This window comes from Bos grunniens, chromosome 3, assembly GCF_055505025.1.
Source record: "Bos grunniens cultivar Pamir isolate PY7600 chromosome 3, Bosgru_T2T1.0, whole genome shotgun sequence".
Lineage (NCBI taxonomy): Eukaryota > Metazoa > Chordata > Mammalia > Artiodactyla > Bovidae > Bos > Bos grunniens.
This window is the reverse complement of record NC_141167.1, coordinates 15496881-15521564: the sequence shown is the minus strand read 5'-3', so window position 1 is coordinate 15521564 and position 24684 is coordinate 15496881. Positions and strand designations below refer to the sequence as shown.

General features: G+C 36.9%; 1 protein-coding gene across 2 annotated transcripts in view; it reads right to left on the bottom strand.

The window, feature by feature from the left end:
- Positions 1–2065: 2065 nt before the first annotated feature.
- The window catches only part of RLF (RLF zinc finger), an 80474-nt gene continuing 57855 nt past the window's right edge, over positions 2066–24684 (bottom strand). The window contains exons 6-8 of one of the 2 annotated variants that reach the window (XM_086381020.1): positions 16724–16860; positions 11731–11872; positions 2066–7181 (exon numbers count right to left, since the gene is read on the bottom strand). In XM_086381020.1, the coding sequence (XP_086237146.1) occupies positions 2532–7181; positions 11731–11872; positions 16724–16860 (4929 nt within the window). In that variant the 3' untranslated portion in view covers positions 2066–2531. The remainder of the gene's footprint in view (positions 7182–11730; positions 11873–16723; positions 16861–24684) is intronic. The other variant, XM_086381027.1, reaches the window with a different exon arrangement.

Below are 24684 nucleotides of genomic sequence, written 5' to 3'. Positions count from 1 at the left end.
CGATTTCTACCTATTAATTTTAGGGGGCACAAACTCAGCGCTTCCAGGTCTGGAGGATTTGGAGGACAATCCCCAAAGAGGTATCAAGTAAAAATGATAGTACTAAAAGCTTCAAAAATAACCCTCTGACCTTCTGTATTATCATATAATCACACATGCTGGTTTTAACAGAACGTCATCTTCAGTAAACATCAAAGGCTTCCCTGGCGATCCAGTGGTCAAGATTCTGCCTTCTAGTGGAGGGAGTGCAGGTTCAGTTCCTAGGGCAGGAGCTAAGATCCCACCGGCTTCCAAGCCAAAAAACCAAAACGTAAAAAGAGAAGCAATATTGTAACAAATTCAATAAAGACTTTTAAAATGGTCCATATTGAAATATCTTAAAAAAAAAAAAAGATCAAAAGAAGCAAACCATTCCAACTAGAATAGAAAATGCTTCTAGGATCATATTAAAGCAAACTTTCAACTGGGTTCTAAAAACTAGGGTTTGGTACTACTGCCAGTGACTCACTTGGTCCTTCCAGGGTGTAGGAGTTAGGAGTGGTTGAATACAGTTGAGTCTTTTTCTTTTGGCCAAACCACACAGCATGTGGGACCTTGGTTCCCCAACCAGGGATCAAATCTGTGCCGCTTGCAGTGGGAATGCAGAGCCCTAACTAAACCACTGGACCACTGGGGACTTCCCCTTTTTGGATGGATACAGTTGAGTCTTAAAATTAGCAGCTTTCTCTTGGTCTGGTCTAAAAATCTCTAGAATGAGGAATTTTTAAGATGAGGCCACGGGTTATTTCTCATGCTCAGACCACAGGTAAAGGACCTTTTGAAACAATCACTTACACCTCAACACTTCGTAAGGCAGGAAACTGAAGCCCAGAGGGGAAATGAGCTCAAGATCCCAAAGAACTCAGTCAGTAGTGACCTCAGCCTCTAAGAAGTTCCACTGTTTCTGCCACTTTTGCTTTCAGTAGAATCTTGTTTGAGAATCTTGTATCCTACTAAGATCTGAGCCAAGAAATGACTTCAGCTTGGTGGTGGTGGTAGTGGTGGTAGGGTGCTTTAGACTCTTAGGCTGAGGAGATGGTAGAATAAAATTCTTTAAGAGCTGACAAAACAAGGTTTAAGGGTCAGAGAAAAGATCTTAAAATTCTAACCAGAGGCATAAGAAGGTGATTTTAGGACTATCTGTGTCATTTCATTGTTAAATAATGATAAAGTGACTTCACAAAGAACAGAGAATAAAGCTGCTATATAAGAAAACAGTGCTTTTCTTGTCATTATACATGGATGTCCCACTGTCCACTGAAACTTTAACACAGAGGCCAAACTCATCTTGTGTTTCTATTGTCTTCCCCCAAACTCCTTTTTAGTCTTGCCTCAGTTGGTTGCATCCATCACTACAGAACCTTAAGTTTTCCTCAAAACATTTTCTCTACCCTCCAGTGCATAATAATCCTCTTAAATTTCTCAATTTCATCTACTCGTCCCTCTGCTGCCGTTGTTTGCCTCTCACCAAGTTTGCCTCAATTACTTTAACGGACTTAGATCTGTTTCCATTCTCAGCCCCTCCAATCACACTCATTTCAAGCAATCTACAGATTAATATGAATGTTGTTTAAAATTCTGTAAAGGCTCTCGGCTGCCTATGGACTCAAGTCCAAAGTCCTCCGTGTTCGTGGTCTGGTTCCTATCTCTACAAGAAGCTCATATGCTCCAGTGCTCCCCTTTTACTGTCAGCCTATCACATTATTTGTAGTTGCCTGGAAACACGGCTTTATTATCTCTGAATGTGTTGAGCCGTATGCCTGGCATACCCTCTCCTTTCTACCTGAAAAACTCCTGAACATCCTCTTCCAGGAGCTACCTTGACTCCCAGAGTTAATTACTCTATTACTCTATCTTAGAATTTTCTTTCCACAAATTTTTTAAGACAACAGTCATTCAAAAGGAAGCTTGATCTGAATGGTTTGGTTAAGAACTGGGGTAAAATATAAGTGCACATTTCAGAAAATACATGTGCAATTCCAATTCATGTGTGGCATGAAAACTCATTATGAGTAAACAAAAAAAATGGGTGAAAAATTGTAATTTATTGAAACTCAACTCAAAAAATATAAGATGCTGTAGTGTACAATATATTACACAAAGCACCCTCAGGCGCACATTCAAGTCAAGTAAGAACTCCATACCCCTTTCCCTAGCCCTCCCACCCTGGGACCTTAGTATCTGTTCCATATACAATCATGCACACTTAATTTGAAAAAGGAAGCCCCAATATATTTTGATGTATTAATTAGCACCAAACAAGAATACAGTTCCATTTTTTAATAAACAAAACAAAAAACCCAATCAATAAACCAACTGGAGAGCTAATGGACTCAGCCAATACTGCTGACATAGATATTATACATTCATGTAAATACACAGCCTATTCTACCCTAATGATGGTGTGGCTGGTTCTCAGCCTTTGTTCAAGTTGGCAACTGTCCCCACGTTGCAGTGCTGGAGCCAGTCTGTTTCTAAAACAAAATTGCTATTTAGGAACTTCCTACACAAAGCTCATCTGTCTTTTTTGTTGGAAACAAGTCTAAAATTGGTGTGGAAAACTTAGATCTTTCAAGGACAACCACTGGCCGTAGATAATGAAGCTGTTTTAAGGCAAGTTCTCCACAGTCTGTTAATGCTTTGTCCAATACGACCCTCAGGTTTTCCAAGGAGGGAACTGTTGTCGTCTCAGCTACTATTAAAGGTGGGATTGCAGTCAGGTTCTCATGAATTGCAGAGTCACTGGAAGAATGAGGTATGTCAACTTCAGGGTCATTGTCATTCACCATATTGTTTGCCATAACACTCCCTGTTAAGTCATTACACGGTTGTGAAGAATTACTTAATGTTAAGTGCTCTGAAGGCTCCCAATCATCAAAATCATCTTCTTTCTCTTCACTTTCCTGAATAAATTTCAGAAATGAAGATTCAAATCCCATTGGTTTATAAGTCTTCAAATCAAATGACCTGGGCTGTGGATGCTTCCTGAAATTCTCTTTTGGAACATGGGTTGAATTTTTTACAGTGTTTTCTTGCCCTGAACTTTGCTGCCCAGTTTCTGAGTCTTTGATCCTTGGTAAAGGCAGCTGGAAACTTGTGAAATAAGTCCCACTTTCAGTCCCATCAGGATTAGGTATGGAATTTTCTATTTTACAAGGAGGAGGCTGAACTATATTACATTGTTCCAAAGAAGTGGTTTCTGAACTATGGTTACATTTCAGAGTTCCTCTGTAGAGCAGAGAATCTGCATCAAAAACTGGGTTGCTCTCTGTACATCCTTTCTGGCCTCCATCCCTTTCGCCTGGATGAAGGGGGTCAGCGGTCTGCACAGGCATGCTAGTGTCTGCTGGGGGATGGCTATGCTGTATGAGCTCTGATTCACAGCTTCCATCTTCTTCTTTCTTTATATAGGGCTCTGCTTCAGAAATGGGCTCCTCCTTAATTTTGGTACCGTACTTAACACACATGACAAGGTTTTCCATCTGTTGCTCTAGGTAGGCACTACTCATCTGATGGGTGCGTTTGTAATGCCTCACTATGCTGCTCTCCAACTTCACCACAGACAAGCATCCTTGAACCATGCAGGGGTACTGTGTGTGCTCAGAATGCTCCACACACATATGGAGGGCTTCAGCTCTCGTTTTAAAACTAATTGGAGCTTTTTTGTCTTTGATTAAGCCACACTTTTTAGCCTTGGCATTAAACGATTTCCTGGTCGTCTGATGTTCGTGCCCCTGAGGGTGAGCTGTTTGACACACCTTTTCACTCCGTAGTAACCTTTCATTTGCTACTTTCTGGCTTCTAAACAGATCATCATAATAGTCCTTATGTCGGTAATATACATGTTGAGAATAATTGCTGCGATGGGTGAAAATCTGGCCACAGCCATTAAGATCACAATGAATTTCATAGTCTGAATGTATTTCTCCTTCAATGTTATGCTGTTCCATCAAGTGGTGCTTCAACTTACTGAATGTATAAAAAACAGCAGGGCACTGAGGCTGGTTACAGGAAAATCTGGCCACTGACTCAGCTTCAGAAAGCACTTTCGGCTCTTCAATGTGATCTAGGTTATGAGAGTCACTACAGTGCTTCGCAAGAGCTTTGGAACACAGGAAGCGTTTGTTACATTCCTTATATTTGCAGGCAAATATCTTTTTACATTTGACAAGTTCCCTTTTGGTTCTCGCTTTGTCTTTCTCTAAACATAACTGCTCTTTGTTGTATTGATGTACAGTCCTGTAATGGCGAATCAAGCCTTTGAGATTGGTGAAGGAGGAGTTGCAAGTTTTATGAATACAATGGAATGGTTTGTGGTATTTATTCAAAATGTAGCAGAGATTTCCTTTAGCAACAGTTCTCCTGCTACCTCTGCCCTCTCTTCCTTCTCCTTCTTCTCTATGGCTGCCTATTGGTGATGAGAGATCAGATATTTTGCTTTCCGTTTCTTCACAGGATGACTCCAAATCTGTTTCCGAACTGCACTCATCCTTTTTAGAATGACAGTGTGGCTTCTCAGAGTTACCACTGGGATCACCTCCAAGTTCTGAAGGACAATCAACTTTCAACCTGTCTACTGAGCATGGGCCTTCATGATCACATTTTTCATTATCTAATAGTTTTTGAGTTACTCTGTCGCTGCCAATTTGATGTTTATTTTTATAATGAATCCTAAGGTGTGTTTTTCGCGTAAATGACCTTTGGCAAATATGACACTGGAACGGGGAATATCGATGTTGAAACATGGTTAACTGAAGGACTTTTTCTTTTGAATAATTATGCTTTTTAAGATAATGCATTAACAAAGCCTCTCTAGTCACAAATTCATATTTGCATCCTTGAAGCTCGCAGAAAAAAGGCTTGGCTGCCAACTGCGCCAGGTACTGACTTGGCATATTTTCATCTTGATTCTGAAAATTAAGATCTGAGATTGTAGCTGAAACTGCTTGAAGAGACTTAGCACCACTGGATGGGTACCCCTGCAATGACCCTGAGAAAGATCCATGGGTTATTGAGTTTTTCAAGCTTAAATGTTTCAAGCGTAACAGAAGTTCCAACATGGTATCCTCTGTACAGGGCCTTTTAGAGGCACAGATGGAGGCTTCTGAGGAATAGCCTTGATGTTCTCGTTTACATTTAGTATGGATATTGTGATCCAGACCTTCATCTGGGGAGTCACTGTTTGTATCTGAGCTGGGTTTAGGTTCTGCATCAAACTTTTCAGTCGTTGGATTGTGTTCATTACCCAAACAGGGAAAGAGATCCTTTGTCTTTACCTTTTTGGGTTTGAAATGGTATGGATGAACCTTCCGTAGGTGCTTCTGCATGCCTCTTGCGTTTTTGTATGTGGAACCACAGCCATCAAAACCACAGGTAAACTTAGTCCCATCAAAACAAACTGCTACATTGGAACATTTCTCCTTTAAACTGGAGGGCACAAAAACTTTTTCATGAGATAATAATATATCCTGCATGGTTTCAGAGTGATCCAGTGTGTCAATTAACTCTTCATTCATGGAAGCTGAAGAGCTATGACTTAACTGATCACTAGAATTACTGTCACTGTTTTCTTTCAGATTTTCTGTAGTTTCTATCTGAGAACTAGCTGATCCTGCACAGAAGAGAAGATCCTCTGGTAAACGTGACTTATCAGTTTGGTCAAGCAGATGGGGCTGATCAATACAATCCTGCTTTTCACCTGCTGCCGGCTCAAGTTTCACTGTTTTCTTCACATCTCCATTTGAACTTTCAACATTATGCATTGAGAGGTGATTCTGATATTCAATTTTGGAATAATAGAACTTTTTGCAGCCAACGAAGTTGCACGTGTAAGATGCATCCCTAAAGTGTTGTGCTTCATGGTGGTAAAGCTGTCCCAAGTCACTGAAAACAATATTACAGCCATTTAATTCACATTTATAACGCAGATCATCATGTTTTTGTTTATGGTTAAGCAGTTCGTTCACTGATCCAAACCTAGCATAGCAATCTATAGATACACACATATAAGGCTGAGGACCACAATGCACTTGTTCGTGCTCTCGCAGGTGAAAAGCAGACATGAAATGTCGTCGACAATAAGTACACTTCTCTCTTCTATTTTTCATATCTAAGTAGTGCTTGGCATTTTCATCATTATTTTGGTGTTCAGCTTTAAGATGCACACTTAAGTATTTGAACTGCTTAAACACACGGGAACAGTCTGTGCCAGGACATGGGTACAAATCTCTGTCTTGCAGGTGGCAATCTTCTAATTTGCTGAATGTGACATATTCATGTGACTCTCCTTTGGCTTGTTCATTCAGTGACTGACCTTGCTCCAGGGCTGCAGAGGGACTCTTGGGACAGATTCCCTTTTGAGAGCCTTTCAAGAGTAATTTCTTTCTAGAGCGGTCCCTTCTGCTTGGTGGCATTTTAACATGTTCCATCACATGAGGAACAAATATTTCTTTTCTCTTGAATTTTTTAATACAAACCGGACAGGTGTAAATTCCATCTTCCATATGCATCTTAGAATGATGAAGAATCCTGGCCTCTATACATTCTCGCTTACATAACAAACAGAAAAATTTATACTGAAGCCACCTCTGGTATCTTTCAGAAGAACCAATGGGTTTCTTGTCTCTTTTCTCCTTATGTTGATCTGTCACATCTCTTCTTCTATATTGTTTATCTTCTTTACCTTCCTCATAGTCACTGAGAAATGACTCTAAAACATCTGTGTCATTAATAGACATTTCATAGCCACTTAGATCATCATCAGAATCTGAGGCTTCTTGTCCTAGAAGTTGGTGGCAGTGTCGTTTTAAAGTTTTCCAGTCCCAAAATTCAGGATCAAAAGGCCAGTGGGCTTTTAAAGCTAGTAAAAGCTCACATCGGAGAGAATTTGGAACTGGTGCATTTTCTTCATCAAATTTTTGATCTGGTTGGGAATACAGTTCTTCCAACATGTTAAATCCATCCAAACTGGGTTCAATTAAAAATTCTGTAAGTTGACAAGCTCGTCTAACTTCTAAATCTTCTGGCAAAAGACAAGCAATTGTTTTACAAACTGATGCCTTCATTTCTTCATCCTCACTTGTTCTGAGTTGAAGAGCTCTGACACACAGTAAAATCGACACCCCAAGACCAGCATCTTGTGCCTGTTAAGAAAAACAGGGAAGAAAAGGTTTTTTTTCCATATGGAAAACTACATAAATTTGGAAATACTACATAAATTTCACTGATAGTATACACACATACACTCTTCTTAAAACTTATAAACAACAACAATGTACATTTATAGAGTATCCAACTTTATAAAGCACTGCATATTATTATTATTATTTGGCCACACTGTGCAGCATGCAGGATCTTAGTTCCCCAACAGTAACAAAACCCATGTTCCCTGCACTTGAAATGTGGAGTCTTAACGAATGGACCGCCAGGCAAGTCCCAAAGCACTGCATATTAAAGCAGTCCTTAACCCTCAGCAATCTACCTATGTGCCAAATGTGTAAATTAAAAAGGCACATAAATTCAGAGGAGCTCAGAATAAATAAGGTCACTGAAAGAGTCAAAAAAGAACTGTCTCAGCTGGGTAGGAAGGATAGGGCTTAAATAAATGGGTTTAAGAGGAAATACATGTGTAAAAGGGAGTTTAAGACTGAATTCAATTTAAAAAATTCATGTATCATGAACAACTGGGTGTTTTCAAAACCTCAAGGGTAAAATAAATGATTTTTCCGTTTCCTCCAAAAAAAAAAAAAAAATCAGTACTTTATAGTTACAGGTGTACTGAATCTGTTTCCCATAGAAAAACAAAAGAAAATTTCTCTAAAGCAGCAGGTTCTCAGAAATTAGTCAAAAATCATGAAAAAGACCTGGTTGTATATGATAAAAGGCAAGTGCATTTAAAATGATCCTTTCATGTGAGAGGCTGAAAGGATATGTGAAAATAATATGAACGAAGAAAAGCAGGATCTTATGGCAGAGTAGCTTAAAATACAGTACTGAAAAGCACAGAATTTTGAGCCAGACTGACTGCCTTTGAACCCCAGCTTCACAACAGTGACAAGTTCTTAACGCCTCTAAGCCTCAGTCCCCTTATCTGTAAAATGACAACTGTAGCGGCAATATTAGATTTTCTCCTAATGTTGTTATAAAAATGAAGTAAGGTAACAGAAAGTGATTAATACAATGTTGGCACACAGTACATATTCAACAGAATCCCATATAAAATACTTGATGATAAATCCCACTGTTCAATTTGCTAAGCAATTATTCTGTGTTGGGTACCATTCTAAATTCTGAGAACACAATGAAATAACTGCCATCAATATACAGAACCCTTATTAATCTTGGACATTATTCTGAATAAACTTTTTGCATAGATTATCCTCATTTGGCTTCGCTATATCCCACGTGCCCTTGATACAATATGCCAAGGCACTTCTTCAGTTTCCTGTTTAAAAACCTATCAAATTATTCATATCCATCAGTTTCTTCAAAATTCAGTTCCACATTCCACACCCTAATTCTAATTTATTCACCACTCCTTTAACAAGTAACTACCCATTCAGAATGTATAATGGTAGTTCTGTGGGGTTGTTTTTGGAAAAGTATTCTTAGTGATTTCACAAACTTTACCATTTCAACTAGATTGGGCTGTTTAAGAAAGAACAGATCTGGATTCTTTGCTGTTTACTCACACAGTCTTGTGAAAGGGGTTTAGTAACCTGTTAAGAACCTATGAAAAATTTTAAAACTTAATGGACTTTCTCCAAGTCCTCTGTGCTCTGACTTACAAATGATAACCATTGTATCTGACTTACAAATGATAACCATGATGCCATTTGTCAAGATACCCAGGGTCTAGATCCTTACAAGTCACACATTTCTAATTTTCAGCTTCTTTATTACTGAAGAGAAGGGAATAAAACTAGACAAAATTTTGCAAAATGATTCTAACTTGTATGTTCCACCAAAAAGAGCTCAATGGTCAAATAAACTGGCTTCAAGATTATCCCTCTTCTTATACCTTCCATTTCAAATATAACCAACATCTATATCCATTCTTCTGTCATACTATTTTTAAAGCCTTGAGAGACACCCTACATTCTCTAAAGTCATCCCTTCCAATATGAGTTTCTCAAGTCACAGAATCAAAGTTTAAGAAGTCTTGAGCACCTTTAATTGATTATCTGCTTTAAGCTCTTTATTTAGAGAAAACTAAAACCCAGAAAATAAGGAGGTACTATTACAAGGCCTGCCTTCCACAAAAGACCCAATGCCCACAAAAGTTTTTCAGCATCATTAATCTTTTCCTTCCCAAGGGCTATGTAACCGGTTGCTATGCACTAAGATCATTTCACCTCTTTCACAAAAATCAAATACCTGATTTTATCTGGTTAGAAAGTCACCCAGAATCATCAGTGTATCTCCAAGCTCCCCTTGCAGCTAGGTGACCGTGTTTGTGAATGCGTTAGAAGGAACAGGGGAAAAGGTGTGTCATAGTGTGGTCTGCTCCCCACTCTACTCGCTATCTGGAATGAAGACATTATAGCTGGGACTGGAACAGTTAGATCTTGGAACATGAGATGGAAGCTATATGTTAACAGCAGATAAAAGGAACCTGGGTTTCTGATATGTGGAGCCATGAGAGGATCCTTGGCCTATCTAGCTGGGTTATTGATTTGTAAAAGAGAGGGAAAAACTTTTCTTCTTCACATCACTATCATCTGGGATATCTCCAGTCACAGTAGAACTAGATCCCAAATGATAGAGGTTAGATCACCTCTCGCTTTTGAAAACCTAGAGGTGTCTTGCTCAATTTGAAAGGAATTCCATTTCACTCCCCTTCCACCCACCAGTCCATAGCTTTTCTACCCTTTAGGACAAATATCATAAGTAAAGATTACAGGGGGAAAATATCCTAGGACTAGGATGAAAAATAAATGGGTTCTGTTTATACAAATGGACAGCAAATTCCTTGGTATGTGTCAGAAACCCATCTTCTCTAATCCTCTAACATTTTCCCATTTTTGTGATTCCCTGAGGTAAAGAGAAATCTAAAATAACCCCCTGACCTTCACTTTTGTATAATCTCCTCATTTTGAGTATAAGCAGAACCTATAAATATGGAATTATTCTTATGATTATGTTATGTTATATGGCAAAAGAGACCCTGCAGGTGTAATTAAAGCCCCAAACCCATTGATCTTAAGACAAGTGGATTACCTGACCCAATCACTCAAGCTCTTTAAATCTAGGTCTGGAAGTCAGAGGTGAAGGAGGTCATATTTGAAGAATTCTTTGTGCCTTTGCTGGCTTCAAAATGAAAATGAGAGTGGCTTCCAGGAGCTGAAAACAGGCTGTGGCTGACAGCCAGCAAGAAAATGAGGATTTTAGCCCTACAACTGAAAGGAACTGAATTCTATCAACAATACGAATGAGCTCAGATGTGGACTGTCTACAGAGCCTCCAGATAAAAACTCAGCTTGGCCAACACCTCAATTTTGGCCTTGTGATACTGAGCCGTGAACCATGCCACACTGTGCTGGACTTCTGCCCCACAAAACTGTGAGCTAATAAATGGGTGCTGACTTCAGGGCTAAGCTGTGGTGTTCTCTTATGCAGCAAGGAAAAACTCAGCCTTTCCTTCAAGATTAAATAAAACAAACAAACCCTAAAACCAAAACTTCTAAAAGGCCAGTTGTACCACTGATTATTTTAAACAGGCAAGTTCTGTAATTACTTGAACATGCTCCTATGATAGGGATACAACTTCATTTGTAGTGATGAGAAATAATAATCACCTAGCTTGTCTAAGTATGAATTTGCTTCTGATAACTGTTTTACATTTTCCTATCTTTACTGGAGAAGACTAGACACACAGTATTAAAATAGGATATGGATAGTACTAAAATAGGATACATTAAAGGCTACAGAACATATCAATGATACAACTGTGCCTTGACTTTAGTATAAACAATCCTTGGATATTGTCAAAGAAGTAACCCATAAAACATACCCATAAACCATCATAGATACAGGTATACAGGGATCTCTGTCATTGAGTAGACACTAAAAACAGAAACCAAGCATAGCATAAGGCTCGTCTAAATCTCCAGTCTTAGCATTAATTTATGGGGCCAAATTCAAAACACTAGGTTTTATACATAGCACTTCATTTTAGGAAATATTTATTTCTTAAAAAACAAGACAAAACTAACTTGCTTCCTAATTTGCACAGAAGCTTGCAATCTGTGTACAGTCCTTTCCTCTAAAACCTAGATAATCTATCACTCCATCATCAAGGAGTTAGTCATTCCATTATCAAGGAGCTGGAAAATACAATTATACTTTCTTCACTAATAATTACTATCCTAATTTACCAACAAACATGTCTGTATATAATACAGAACACTATTCTAGGAAAACCAGACCTAGGTTGGGGTGACTGAGGGGACAATCAAGAAACAATCTTTCCTTCCTCCAGTGGTCTGTAATGTCGATCACTATTTTCCACAAAGAAATATTGTTGATTCCTAGGAAATCTGCAGAAACAGCTAGCTATGTCTAGTTCCATAATCTTATTAAATCCCATTATTTCTCATTTTCCCTTATTTAAAAAGAGTTGCCTGAGAAGTTGTCTCCCCACTTATTTCTTCCCTCCAGTAACAATCAGCACAAAAAACATAAATTACTCACTTCAGTTTGTATAACTCTAATCAGGCAAAATAAATGCTGCTGTGTTTTAGCTATGACACCAAACTGACGACAGCGCTCCAAAAAAGTGTCCACAGAAGGGTCGATTCTTCTTTGCAGTTTACTCCAAAAGAGAGTCAATTCCCTATTTTAAAAAACAGAGAGAGATTATGATAAAACATTTAAAGGAACTGGTATCGCTACCCCAGTTTTTCAGTTTGTGAAAGTAAGCTGACAGTAGTGTAACAAAATCTAGAAGAACAAACCATCTATATTCCCTATTTTGCTGTTTAGTGGCCAAGTCATGTCCGACTCCCTTGCGACCCCATGAACTGTAGATCGCCAGGCGCCCCTGTCCATGGGACCTTCCAGGCAAGAACACTGAAATGGGTTGCCACCTCCCTTTCCATATTCCCTATTGCTTCCTCTCAAACTGGTTAAATTGTTAAAAAGAATCCTCCTTGAAAATTTCCCCACTTTCTTCTTTGTGCCTGGGGGAAAAAAAACAACAGAAGACTACTTCCTTTATGCTGACATTTTCAAAGACTTCTTTAGATCCCACCTTATCCTAAAAGGTTTTACTCCTTACACTGATAATTATAATGACTGAATCAAGCCCTGTTCTAGTGGGCAAGGATCATCAGGCACCACTATGCTGCTAACAAAGTGCATACAACTATGAAGTAGTCTAATGGTATATATACTTCTCCACATTCATCTCATGAGAAATCCTTTTCCATCTCTAAAATGTCATAATGCTACTTAGGCCTGTATCTTGGAATGCTTAAATATTACTAATAAAATTAGTAAAATGACACTCTTGGAAATGGCTACAATAGAAGAATCCCACAAATATACAAAGAAAAGCTTGAAAAGAATAAGTTACATAAAAGCACTGAATGGGTTCAGAGAAACTCTCAAGAAAAAGCACTAGAAACTCAAAATCATCCAGGACAGAAATGAGTTATAACGTGAATATGAAATGTGAATGCAAAGAAAGTTACTTAGCAAAATAGAAGAGAAATGTTATCATTTTCTCATATTTTTAAGGAAGTAACTGACATTTGGATATGGTAAAATTCTTACATAGATATAAGATAGGCCAGCTATGAAAATAGCTACCAGGCAAGTAATTGGGATGACTGTTCATTTTTAAACTTACAAGACTTACACATATGTTTATCTTACTAACAAAACTTTAGAAAATGGAGAATTACATATGCTCAGAGATAAAAAAGAGTACCTACTGAAATATATGTACATGAAATCTATGCTATTTGAAAAGAAAAAATCATTAAAGCTAGTGAAACCTGATTATAAAGATAAAAGGGTAAAGAATATCTACTATCTAAAATTCATCAACTAGCTAGAAGTTTAAAGTTAGGCAAATTTGATAAAGTGATAAAAGGCACGTTGAGAATTAAAATGTCTCAAAATGTTTTTTTTAATAAGTAAGAATGTGTGGGGTCTGATTTATTCCAAATTAGGTGTTTCAAACTCTGGTTATCTTAACTCCAAATAACCGTGACCAAAAAAGAGAATTTCTATCATGTATTTTATATCTGTATACATATTTCCACAGTTTCAATTCAACAATTTAAAACTACTATTGCCATCCCAAACATAAAACCATGCCTGAAACCATGACAACTAGTGGATTACTTACTAGTGAGAAAGTCAAGATGTCACTTTAACCATCCATTCAAATCTACATACCAGAATAATGAACTACCACCAGCAAATTATAGTCTCCCGGATCATACATGTACTTTAATCACTATAATGATGTGATCTTTTTAAATAGACAATCATTGAAAAATATACTGAAAATGATTCTACTGTATGGATACTTCCAATGTTCAGATGATTTACTTCACCTTCAAATTAGGTCACTGCCTACCTCAAGATAACAAATTACATACAAATTTATAAAAATTGGAAAGGAAATTTAAAGGAAAAACTGGCAGACATCTACCTACCAAGTAAGAACTTTACACTATGTTTCTGCAAAGTAGGAGGCCCACGATGTCACATTGTGATCCAGAATTTAGACATTTTAGAAGCAAGGCAAAGACAACTTTGTGGAATTAAGGAATGACCACCCCCTTAAAAGGGCTCCTGGAAAGGCTGATTCTCATGATCTTTTTTCATAAAAAATGTCAGTTAAATATTAATAAAACATATGGATATCCTGGATCTGATCTTTGCCAGGTGCTAGGGACTGACCTATAAATTGGACAACATATATGGATGTTGTATGTGATGGATGGTATATCCATCACAGTCTAGTTGAGAGAGAACAGACATGAAATTACACCTGAAGAAACATAAATAACAACACACAAGATTTAAGCTCAGAGATGCTACAGAAACCAAAGGTCAACGTATCAAACACTGACTGAAAGTTTACAGTGGAGATTAAAGTTCAACTGTATGATTTTATTTTCAAAGTAGCAGCGGTAACTACACATGTGTATGTACACTGTCCCATTCAAAATGGTTACCTTTCTCACCTGCATGGCTACTCTAATTACATTACCACTGCCAAACATCTACAGGGAACTCACTCCTTCAGCCCTTCCTTGACTTTTATAGACAGCCAAAAATCTTTTGTGGCCAAGCTTAATGAATAAGCTAAGTGATATACCTTTTGAGATCAATAATATGGTAACCGCTATGAAGTAGTAAGATTTACTGCAATTTGTTAAGCATCTCTGAAGGAAATTTCTAAAAGAATAAAAAAGTTTGGGCGACAAGTTACATAGTTTACCTTTCAACTATCTTCAATGGTAACCAAGCTCAAGAATGACACTTTATAAATTCTAGTATATATATGTATTTAAAAATAAATGACTGTTTTTATTATCATATTCCAACTTTACTGTTGCCAATAAAATGCCAATTAATATTTTTTTTTCTTTTCTAGACAAATACTCCCATATAGTCCACTATCTTCAACACAGGAACATCTCTATCACAACAAAAGAATCTAATCTATTTGAACAGAATTCCTGGGATTTATTTTCCTTAGTAAAATTCAGTTTTTATGTCATGACTATTCTAACTCTAATATCTACTACCTTACCACCCACTCCCCTCTCTCCAAATAGAAGGGTGAAAGAATACTTCAAAATTCTAAATGTTATATTCTATTGCCCTCTGAAATGCTTGGAAGAAGCTTACTTTTAACAAAGTGTGAAGTGATTTAAGATTTTCTTTCCTTTCCTTTACTCATTACAGCGCCTCAGGAGGCCAACAAGTGGGAAATCCCTGTTAATCCCTTCCTGCTGCAGGAGAAGAGCATTAATCCAAGACCCATTAGGGAAACAAGGGAAGCTGTATGAAGAATATTACAAGAACCATGTGACTACAGTTTAAAAAACTCTTTATAATCTGTAACACATCTCCTATGTGATTTCATGTGATTTCTTTGCACTAAAAACCTAGCTGCAGCTAGCTGATATTACTCCTTATAGGCAAAGAAAGTAACTATAAAAGAAAAGATGCCTATATTTATTATAGGCAAAGAAAATAACTATAACAAGAAAAAATGGGGGTTGCTCCCCCAGCAGTAAATAAATACATCTGCTTTACTGAGGTTAAATCTCTAATTTCTTATGCATGAAAAGCAAACAAATCCTTCTACTTGACAGTGATCAAAAATCTCACTGCTCTGCTAAAATTTCTTTTTACCTACATCATTTCTTTTGGTTGGCTAATAAAATGCCCGCAATGATTATTACAAAGTATAGTCAGTCCTGTCCCACTATCTCCTCCCTCATAGGAGATGTAACTCTAGCATAGAGGAAGTGGCAGCAGAAGACTGCCACTGAGTTCTGGCCCTTGTCAAGGAAACAGCCGTATGAGCAGCCAAAACCCTGCGCTTCACTCTACGACTCTGGCCCTGAGACGGTGGGCAGCGGAAGACTTCTAGAATTCCTTCGATCCTCCACTCCCTTATCTGTACAATGATTATTATGAGGACTGGGTGAGATAATCTATGGAACACAAATAATATTTCTATACAAATTAGTAAATAAAAAGAAATACAGTAACATAAAAAATGCTAACAGTTATAAAACTTTACAAATATATACAGATGCTCCACAGGGAGATCAATAAGGGCTGAAGTATATATAAAAGGCTTTACTAGGTTTTCCTATAAACAAAATGCTTATTTCCAACTTCAAGCCATCCTTAAAAGCTCTTCTAATCAAGATGATGCAAATCAAAAAAAAAAAAAGCTGATGCAAATCCAACCAGTCCATTCTTTGCATACTACCTCCTCTCTAACACCCTGCTTAAACTCTGGTATACAGTGAGCACCTTTCTCTAATACCTTATAGTGTTATCCATACCACTAATCTGATACTTACTGACAGAGTGTTACATTTTAGAGGTTTGTCCTGCTGTCCTAAATAGCTTCAATACAGTTAGGATGAAAGAACCATGGGTTACATTTATTGTTTCCTTTTTAGCAACTAAATACTCTGTATGCAAACAAGACATAAACTGAATTAAAACCAAATAATGCAATTTTGCTGAACAGTACTAAAGTTGCAAAAAAGATTACTATTCAAAAGGGTTTCCCTCTGTAGTGCAAGTTTGACCTAGAAACCTAGATAATTAGTGCGTTTCCAAATATGAGGGTGAAAGTGACTACCAGAAGATGTGAAATAAATGTAAAGGATAACAAACTCACACCTATTTGGTTCATACTGCCATAATTTCATCTTCAAAGAAGAAGATTTATATTGAAGTTAACAGATAACCCTCCATGAAATAATCAAGAGGAGCTCAGACTTTTCACTCTTTCTTTATTTTTGGACTCAATATTTTTAATTAAATGGTTTAGCTTGTAAGTGAGATTTAATTGTCATGTCATCATTTAATCCACTTAAGACTTTAAGTTTGAAACAAACCAATGTTTTACATAAACCCTAAATGCTATACTATGTACTAACAAATAAAGGGAATAAAAACTAAATATACTTACCAAGAACAATATACACTTGCAGTTTGGAGCTGCTGGGTAAGGTAAGTCGTACAAAGAACAAATGCTGTGTTATCCTGACCCTCAGATTCCAGATTACATATGATGTCTAGTATTTCCTTGCAGTCGACCTTTGCAATCTATCAAAAATGAGATGACTAAGTCAAAAAGAAAATGGTGACTTTTCTATAAACTTTGTTATATAACATGAAGCTTCTTTATGTAACGTTTTCTATCTTTGATAATTCATGAGGCAAGAATTAGAAGCGTATAATTTTCTTCTACTAATGGCTGAGTCTGCTGGAATATTTCACACAAGAAATTATTAAACAGAAGAAAACAGACACTATGAGGAAGTTCCACTGCAGTCCCAACACAGATAAAAACATTTTTGTAGAGTTAAAAAAAAAAATTACTCGTGAACACTGTTACTATATAGAAGAATCAAATTATGCATAACTTCAGGTTATTTTCACCTGAAGTACCATCTTTTTTTTCCCTTGTTTTTTGTTTCTTTCTTGTTCAATTTTATTCAAGTCACTCAAGTTACAGAAAGAAAAATACCATGCTTACCCTTCCTCCCAGTAGGGCTAAAGGAGGCCTGCTGAGAAACTGTTTTAAATATAAATGCTACGGTAATATATAGTTTTCTCATATAATTAAGGAAAAAATATTTTGTATAAATGAGTTTTTCACACAACTAAAACACTTTCAGAAACACATCTTTTATATTTATACTATTTATAGGAATCTTAAAACAAAAAACCAATCTCGGAGCAAATAAGAGTTTTCTGGGGATCTTTTTGTATAGTGGTAAAACAGGAGATTAAGACTTCTAAAGAACCTTTCTCAGTCTATTTTATCCTTTTCCTGTCTTAATAAACAGGATATGAAGAACATAATTATTTCATGATTGTGTCAGCACTATAAATGTCAATTATACTAGGCACCAACCGCACAAAACAATGATACTTTCAGGACAAATGAGATGTATTTTCAAGGCAAATGAAGCATATAGTTTAGCTCATCTCTGGTGTTTCTAAGTCTCTTATTTCATAGGTTCAGGATTATGTACATCTTGTTCAAAACTCAGCATTTATCAGTGTCCGAAACATAAATACACCTAGTAAATATGTGCTAAATGAAATAAATGAAATCCGGTCTAACCAGGGTAAACAGTTTATGTTTACAAAGTGAATCTTATTTCTGTGTTTTTTAATCTTTTCAAGGACAATCCAATGACATAATAAGCAATGTTTTAACAGTGGTTAAAAGCAATTATTGTAGAGCCAGACTGTATACATTCTCTTCCCAGCTCATAGCTACTAGCTGTGTGATCCTAGATAAGTTATATAACCTTTCAGTAACTTACTGCCTCTTTCCTCATCTATCAAATGGGAATAACAGAACCTCCCTATAGTTATTGCAAGAATTGTATGTTTCAGCACAGCATAGTGACTACAGTTAATAATTCCATACTGCTTATCTGAAATTTGCTAAGAGTATATGTCAATTATATCTCAAGTTTTAAAGATGTGGTTCATGTGCCTATTAAAGTCAGAGTTAAAGCTTTTCATTAAAAGTAAATAATAAAAAATTGTTTTCATAAAACACATAAATTTTAAAAAGAAAAAAAGTGAACCTTGGGATACTAGAAAGTAATTGAAAAGATCATTCTCAGATGCAAAAATCACTTGGTGCAAATTTATATCTAATGAGTGTTGGGAGGGAAAGTTAAGTTATTAAAGCCTAAACATAATTAAATTCAGGTTTCAAGGAAAAAAATAAAATCATACATTATAAAAATGGAATTCCATGTCCTCTACCATAGCTGAATCAATCACAAGGGTCATCTAGAGACGAAATGCCCAGAACAGAGCCACTTAAAATTGCGCTGGCTGAAGGATCAAAATAAGGATTCCACAGCAAGTAACAAGAGTTGCTCCAGAGCCACCACCACCACCACCACCTACACTCCACGCCATGTTAAAGCTCATGTTGAAAACCAAGAACTCTAAGGTTCAATTTTTGCAGCAGTATAACATCTCCAAGCTGAGAAATAGCTCAAGAAGCTCTCTATTGCCAGGCATATACATTAGAATGGAAATAAATACAAGCTGCATTTCTAGAATATTTTTATTCATTTCAAATAATTTTACTGTAATATCTCACTTTATCAACATGTTAAGATCTGTAAGATTGGCAAGGCAGGTGGTATTCTTACTTCACACAAAAAATGAGCCTAAGACAGACTGTTTCTTGTCTCAAGTCAACTGTGGTAAACAAAGGGAAAAACTAATCTCATGCCATTTTACTCCTAAAGGGAAATCCTTAAATTTTGAAAAGGTACATTTCAGAAATGTACAGGCTTTCATCCTTTGGAACCAAAGTGTTTAGAACAGTAACAGTGTCTATTAGGCCAGAACAGTCGCTCCTCCTCTCGCCTAACCAATCCTTCTCCTCCTCCAACATCTAATTGAAACTCTTTTTCCATTATCAAGTCTCCATTCATAGATTACTCTAGCATCCAGTGATCTGTTGCCCTGCCCTGAATTCATAGCATGTTGTCAACACTTTTAATTGGGCTGTTTTTAATTCTACTTTGAGTCAACCATTAAACTAGTGATTCACGCTGGCCTTTATCCTTTGTTATTTTACCTCTTCGCATGGTTTTACTTTGGCTCTCCAATCAGATGATGAATGGAGAAGAGCAGTCTTATAAATGATATCCAAAATCCTCTGTGCACTAAATCTGGTCAGAAGGAAAATGTACGTATTCTTCAGTCAAAGTAGTGCTATTTACTAAATACTTATGTACTGTGCTAGACATTGGGGATACAAGTCATTTTTGCCCTCATGTAACTCACAGTCAGGGATAATAAATAAGCAAGATTATAATGTATGTTAAAGACTACACTGGAGGTATACAGAGTATTTTTCAAATACCTTTTGTCAGAAAAATCTAACTGAAATTTGGGGGGAGGGATTTGAAAATAACTTCTTGGATGAAGTCACAACTGATATGTGAATTAAAAGAATGAGTAGGAATAAGCCATGAGAAAGAGGAGAGAGAAATAAGAAAATTGTTCCAGACAGGAAGAAAAAGACATGCAAGGGCCTAAAAGTGAGCATGGTACTGAAGGAACAGAAATATCTCAACATAACAGAGGAACAGAGCAGCACTGCTGGAACATCAGATCGAGCGATTCCCAGGAAGAGAAGCACTTCTGCTCTTCCAGCATCCCAGTGCCTTCTGAGTCCACCACAGGGTAGTGTGGCAGCCAGCCCCTGCATTGCACTAGCCTCTAGCAATTTCTCAAACTGACTTCAACTTTTCTCCAAAAGCTATACATTTCTAGTAAATTTTAAATACTAACATTCTTTTAGTTTGTGTTCAATACTGCCATTTACCTTACATTTTAGAATATGCCTGATAATGATGTTTCTAACACAAGGTCTGTAACACCCAAGCACATGCAAGCCTGTTAAGCCGCTTCAGTCGTGTCCGAGTCTTTGTGACCCTATGGACTGTAGCCTACCAGGCTTCTCTGTCCATGGGATTCTCCAGGCAAGAGTACTGGAGTGGGTTGCCATGTCCTCCTCTAGTGGGCCTTCCCAACCAGGGATCGAGCCTGCATCTCTTATGTTTCCTGCATTGGCAGGTTAATTCTTTACCACTAGCGTCACCTGGGAACCCAAGTACATAATTTTAACACATTTTTTTTTATTATTCATTAACGTGATAATTTTACTTCCATTAAGGTTTTTTATTGAGAAAGTAGCACATTTTATGGTGGGCCTATTTAATAGTAGAATTATTTTAACCTTCTGATTAAGAACTCTGCCTCACACACACCTATCTAGGCTATTAACACTGGAACATTCTTCTAGTCTTACTTTCCACTTTCATTTTACTAAGTAATAAACAAATCTGATTGTGTCTGTTATCTGTCCCTCCTTACAGGCTCTAAATCCCCCAAAAGCCAATACCATACCCTCATTTTGTACTTTTACCCACCACCCCCCTAAATGCCTGCTTCAGGATCACTGTTTAACAAATAAACACCAGTTAACTTTTTTTCTTGGGGTGGGGGTAAAAAGAATCTTAGTATTTTGCCCCAAATACCTGCATTTTCTTGAATGTCGAGGAAATGTGGAAATATGACAAAAAAATTAAGATGACATACTTTTTAACACCTTATTAGTAATACAGTTATATTACTTGTCCCCAGCTACTGCAATTGAAAGCACACTAAAAACAAATACATGGACAAAATATTTATCAGCTAAAGTAAATTAAAACAAAGGTCACTGACAAGATTTTGAGCATTTCAATCAGTATCTAGAAATACTTTGTACCTGGACAGGAAATAACCTTCTTATTCTTAAATATGAATCTTATTTCTGGGTTTACATTTTATAGCTATTAAGACAAGTATAACACGCATCAAATAATTAAATCTTTGTTTACTATTTATCTTATCCACTAGAATACATATTTCAGGAGGGCAAAAGTTTATTCCATTCACTACTGTATCTTCAGTGTACAACAGTTCCAAGCACATGAAGGAATATCAATAAATATTTGTTGGAATGAAAGATAACTACAAGATAAGTAAGTGACCACAAAATGGCAGGATAAGTGGGAAAGACTGAAAACAAGAAGCATAATGTGGACTAGAGTAAGCAAAGAAGGGTTTAAGAAAAATAGCTCTTCAGGGGATACCAGTGTCTAGATGGACAAAGGTGTAAATGACCCCTCAAAAGCTGCCAGAATGAGCAAACAAACAAATGTGAGAGTAGTCATGGCATATGAGGGGAGGAGGATTATCTGATAAAACTGTAAAGAGTGATATTTACACTTAGCTGGCACTCAGTGAAACTAAGGTTGAATTAGTAAGTAAGATTAGAGACTTAGGATGGGCTTCCCTGGTAGCTCAGCTGGTAAAGAATCCGCCTGCAAAGAGGACACCCTGGTTTGATTCCTGGGTTGGGAATAGAACCCAGTACTACCCACTCCAGTATTCTTGCCTGGAGAATCCCCAGACAATCCCCTGGCAGGCTACAGTCCACAGGGTTGCAGAGAGTCAGACACAACGCACAGCACACAGAGACTTAGCACAGAGCTCAACTGCGTCATCAGAAGGTGTCATGAATGAGGCCACGCCATAGAGTTGTGCAGTTTCACATTACACGAAGGTAACCAGCTAAGGAGGTTAATAGGGGCTAAAATTTAGTCAGCTTGCCAAGCCCTAAGTTCCAACATGTGGCACTTCTTCTTTGAAGTGAGACCTCTGAAAGGCAATCACGTGAGATGGGGGGACAGTGGAGCACAGTATTTCTTGCTGATTTCCATAAAAGTACCTATAGGCTAATGCTAGTGGAGACTCTAGGACATGGAATTTATCCTTTGTGTTTTATGGGGAATCACAGGTTTTGCTGTTACTGTTTCTTCTGGATATATACCTGAAAGGGATGACTGTAATTCAGCATAGTTCTTAGTTTGATTAACTTATATTTATTATATTTCTCCTGATTATAAAAAATTTATATTAGAAAATCTGAAAACATAAAAATTAGCCTTAGACCTTACAACTCAATAATAACTAATGTTAAAAATACAGTGAATTTTAATCGAGTATTCTGTCTATATACACTAACTACATAGCATGGGTTCAATACATGGCTACTGCAAATAGGTACCTATTCTAGACAAAGGCTGGATTATGCTGATTGTATATTTGTTCTTTTATCCTAATGTTCTGTTGTGACTTAAGAGTTTTTTTTAATCAGTCCATAAGACAGAAAGGAGAATGTAAACAGATTGTCGAGGCAGAGACAGAAGTAAGATGTGAAGAAAAAAAAGCATTGTAAAAGTAATAATAATGATGATAATATTTCTAAACCTTATACAGCATTACGTATGTCATGTACTGTTCTACAATTTATATAAACTAAATTATTACATCTACACAACAGTCCTACAATGTAGATAAACTACTGTTATCCCTATTTATAGATTACAAAACTTGAAGCATAGAGAGATTAAGTAACTTGACAAAAGTTTTACAGGTAGTACACATCCCTAGATCTACCCCAGATGGTCTGGCTCTAGAGTCCACACTCTTGGCCACTTATGCTCTATTGAGATGCTTTAAGGGTAGAACTCACAATACACTATTACTAAATAGAAAGGAAACTATATCCCCAACTGTTTGCTCTTTGAAGGCAAGGAATATGGTGACTGTTTTATGTCTAGACATTTACTGAATTGAAATGAACGGACAGTGAGCAAAACTAGCTAAGAACTTAGAAGCATCTGAAAGACTACTCAGGCTCATTCATTATACACCATGTTTTCAACCTTAAGCTTCTTCCAAACCCTAAACAGTCTCCTCAGATTTTTCCTTACCAAGATTTACCTCATAAAGTCTGATAAACTTAATGATATAAAAATATAAACCGTGCAGAAACATTATTAATGACATTTAAATATACCAGAATCAAAACTGTGTATAAAGGCTAATGTTGGAAACTCAGGTGTCAAAGACAAAAAACATAAGACTTTACTGTATGAATTTTATATATAATGGTTATATGCTTCCCTGACAGCCCTGGTGCTGAATAAGGAATAAAAACAACGAGTTGGACTTGACAAGAATAATGTCTGAAAATTCTCCTATGGCAAAGCACTTAGAAATCCTGGATAAAACACAACTAATGTGTTTCTTAAATACACAGTTGAAAACTCAAGAAAGAAGTGTGAATGGACAACTGCCTTAACTTTCTGGGTTGTTGATAATTTCACTAAGAGGCTTGGGTTTTACAAGTTGTGTTTAGATGATAAAGCTTGAACCTGAGGACAAGAAGTTGGCATTGAGCCCTTCAACATATGGTTGGAACCTCTGAAGAGCTCAAAACTCAAGAGAAAGTACAGACTAAAAAAGGGGGAAAAACAGGGATATAACAGGAAAATATGTTTGTCCATCTCACCCTGGTTCTTGTAGGACCAAAAAGTTTTGGGGAATTTTAATCTGTCCTGATTCAAACTAGAAGTCTCATACAATACTATTCTGTTTGTCTAAAAAATCCAAACTGAGAAAAACAAAATAAGAAGATTCTGGCTGGTAATATCCTTGAATCACCTGGTAGAAGCAAATGCAAAAATGATTTACAGAGATACATGCTAACCAAGGCCTATGAAAATTTTCAGACATAAAGCATTCCCTACCCCCATCCATCCCACCAAAACTGATGCTCACAATCCCAAACTATAAAAAGCACAAATAAACAAGCCACTCCAGAAATGTCACCACACACAATAAATATCAGATTTAGACTCCTGAGAATTTCAGATAACAGAATACACAGCACAAAGACTGAAACCTAATATGGACTTTGGTTGGTTTAAAAAATGAAATAAGGAACTAGGAATAAAACCACCATATGACCCAGCAATCCCACTCCTAGGCATATACCCTGAGGAAATCAAAATTGGAAGACACACACGTATCCCATTGTTTATTGCAGCACTATTTACAATAGCTAGAACATGGAAGCCACCTAGATGTCCATTGACAGATGAATGGATAAAGAAGTTGTATATATACACAATGGAATATTACTCAGCCATAAAAAGGAACACATCTGAGTCAGTTCTAATGAGGTGGATGAACCTAGAACCTATTATACAGAGTGAAGTGAATCAGAAAGAGAAAGATAAATACCGTATTCTAACACATATATACAGCATCTAGAAAAATGGTACTGAAGAATTTATTTACAGGACAGGGGGACAGGGGAGGAGTAGGGTGAGATGTATGGAAAGAGTAACATGGAAACTTACATTACCATATGTAAAATAGATCGCCAAAAGGAATTTGTTATATATCTCAGGAAACTCAAACACGGGCTCTGTATCAATCTAGAGGAGTGGGATGGGGAGGGAGATGGGAGGGGGTTTC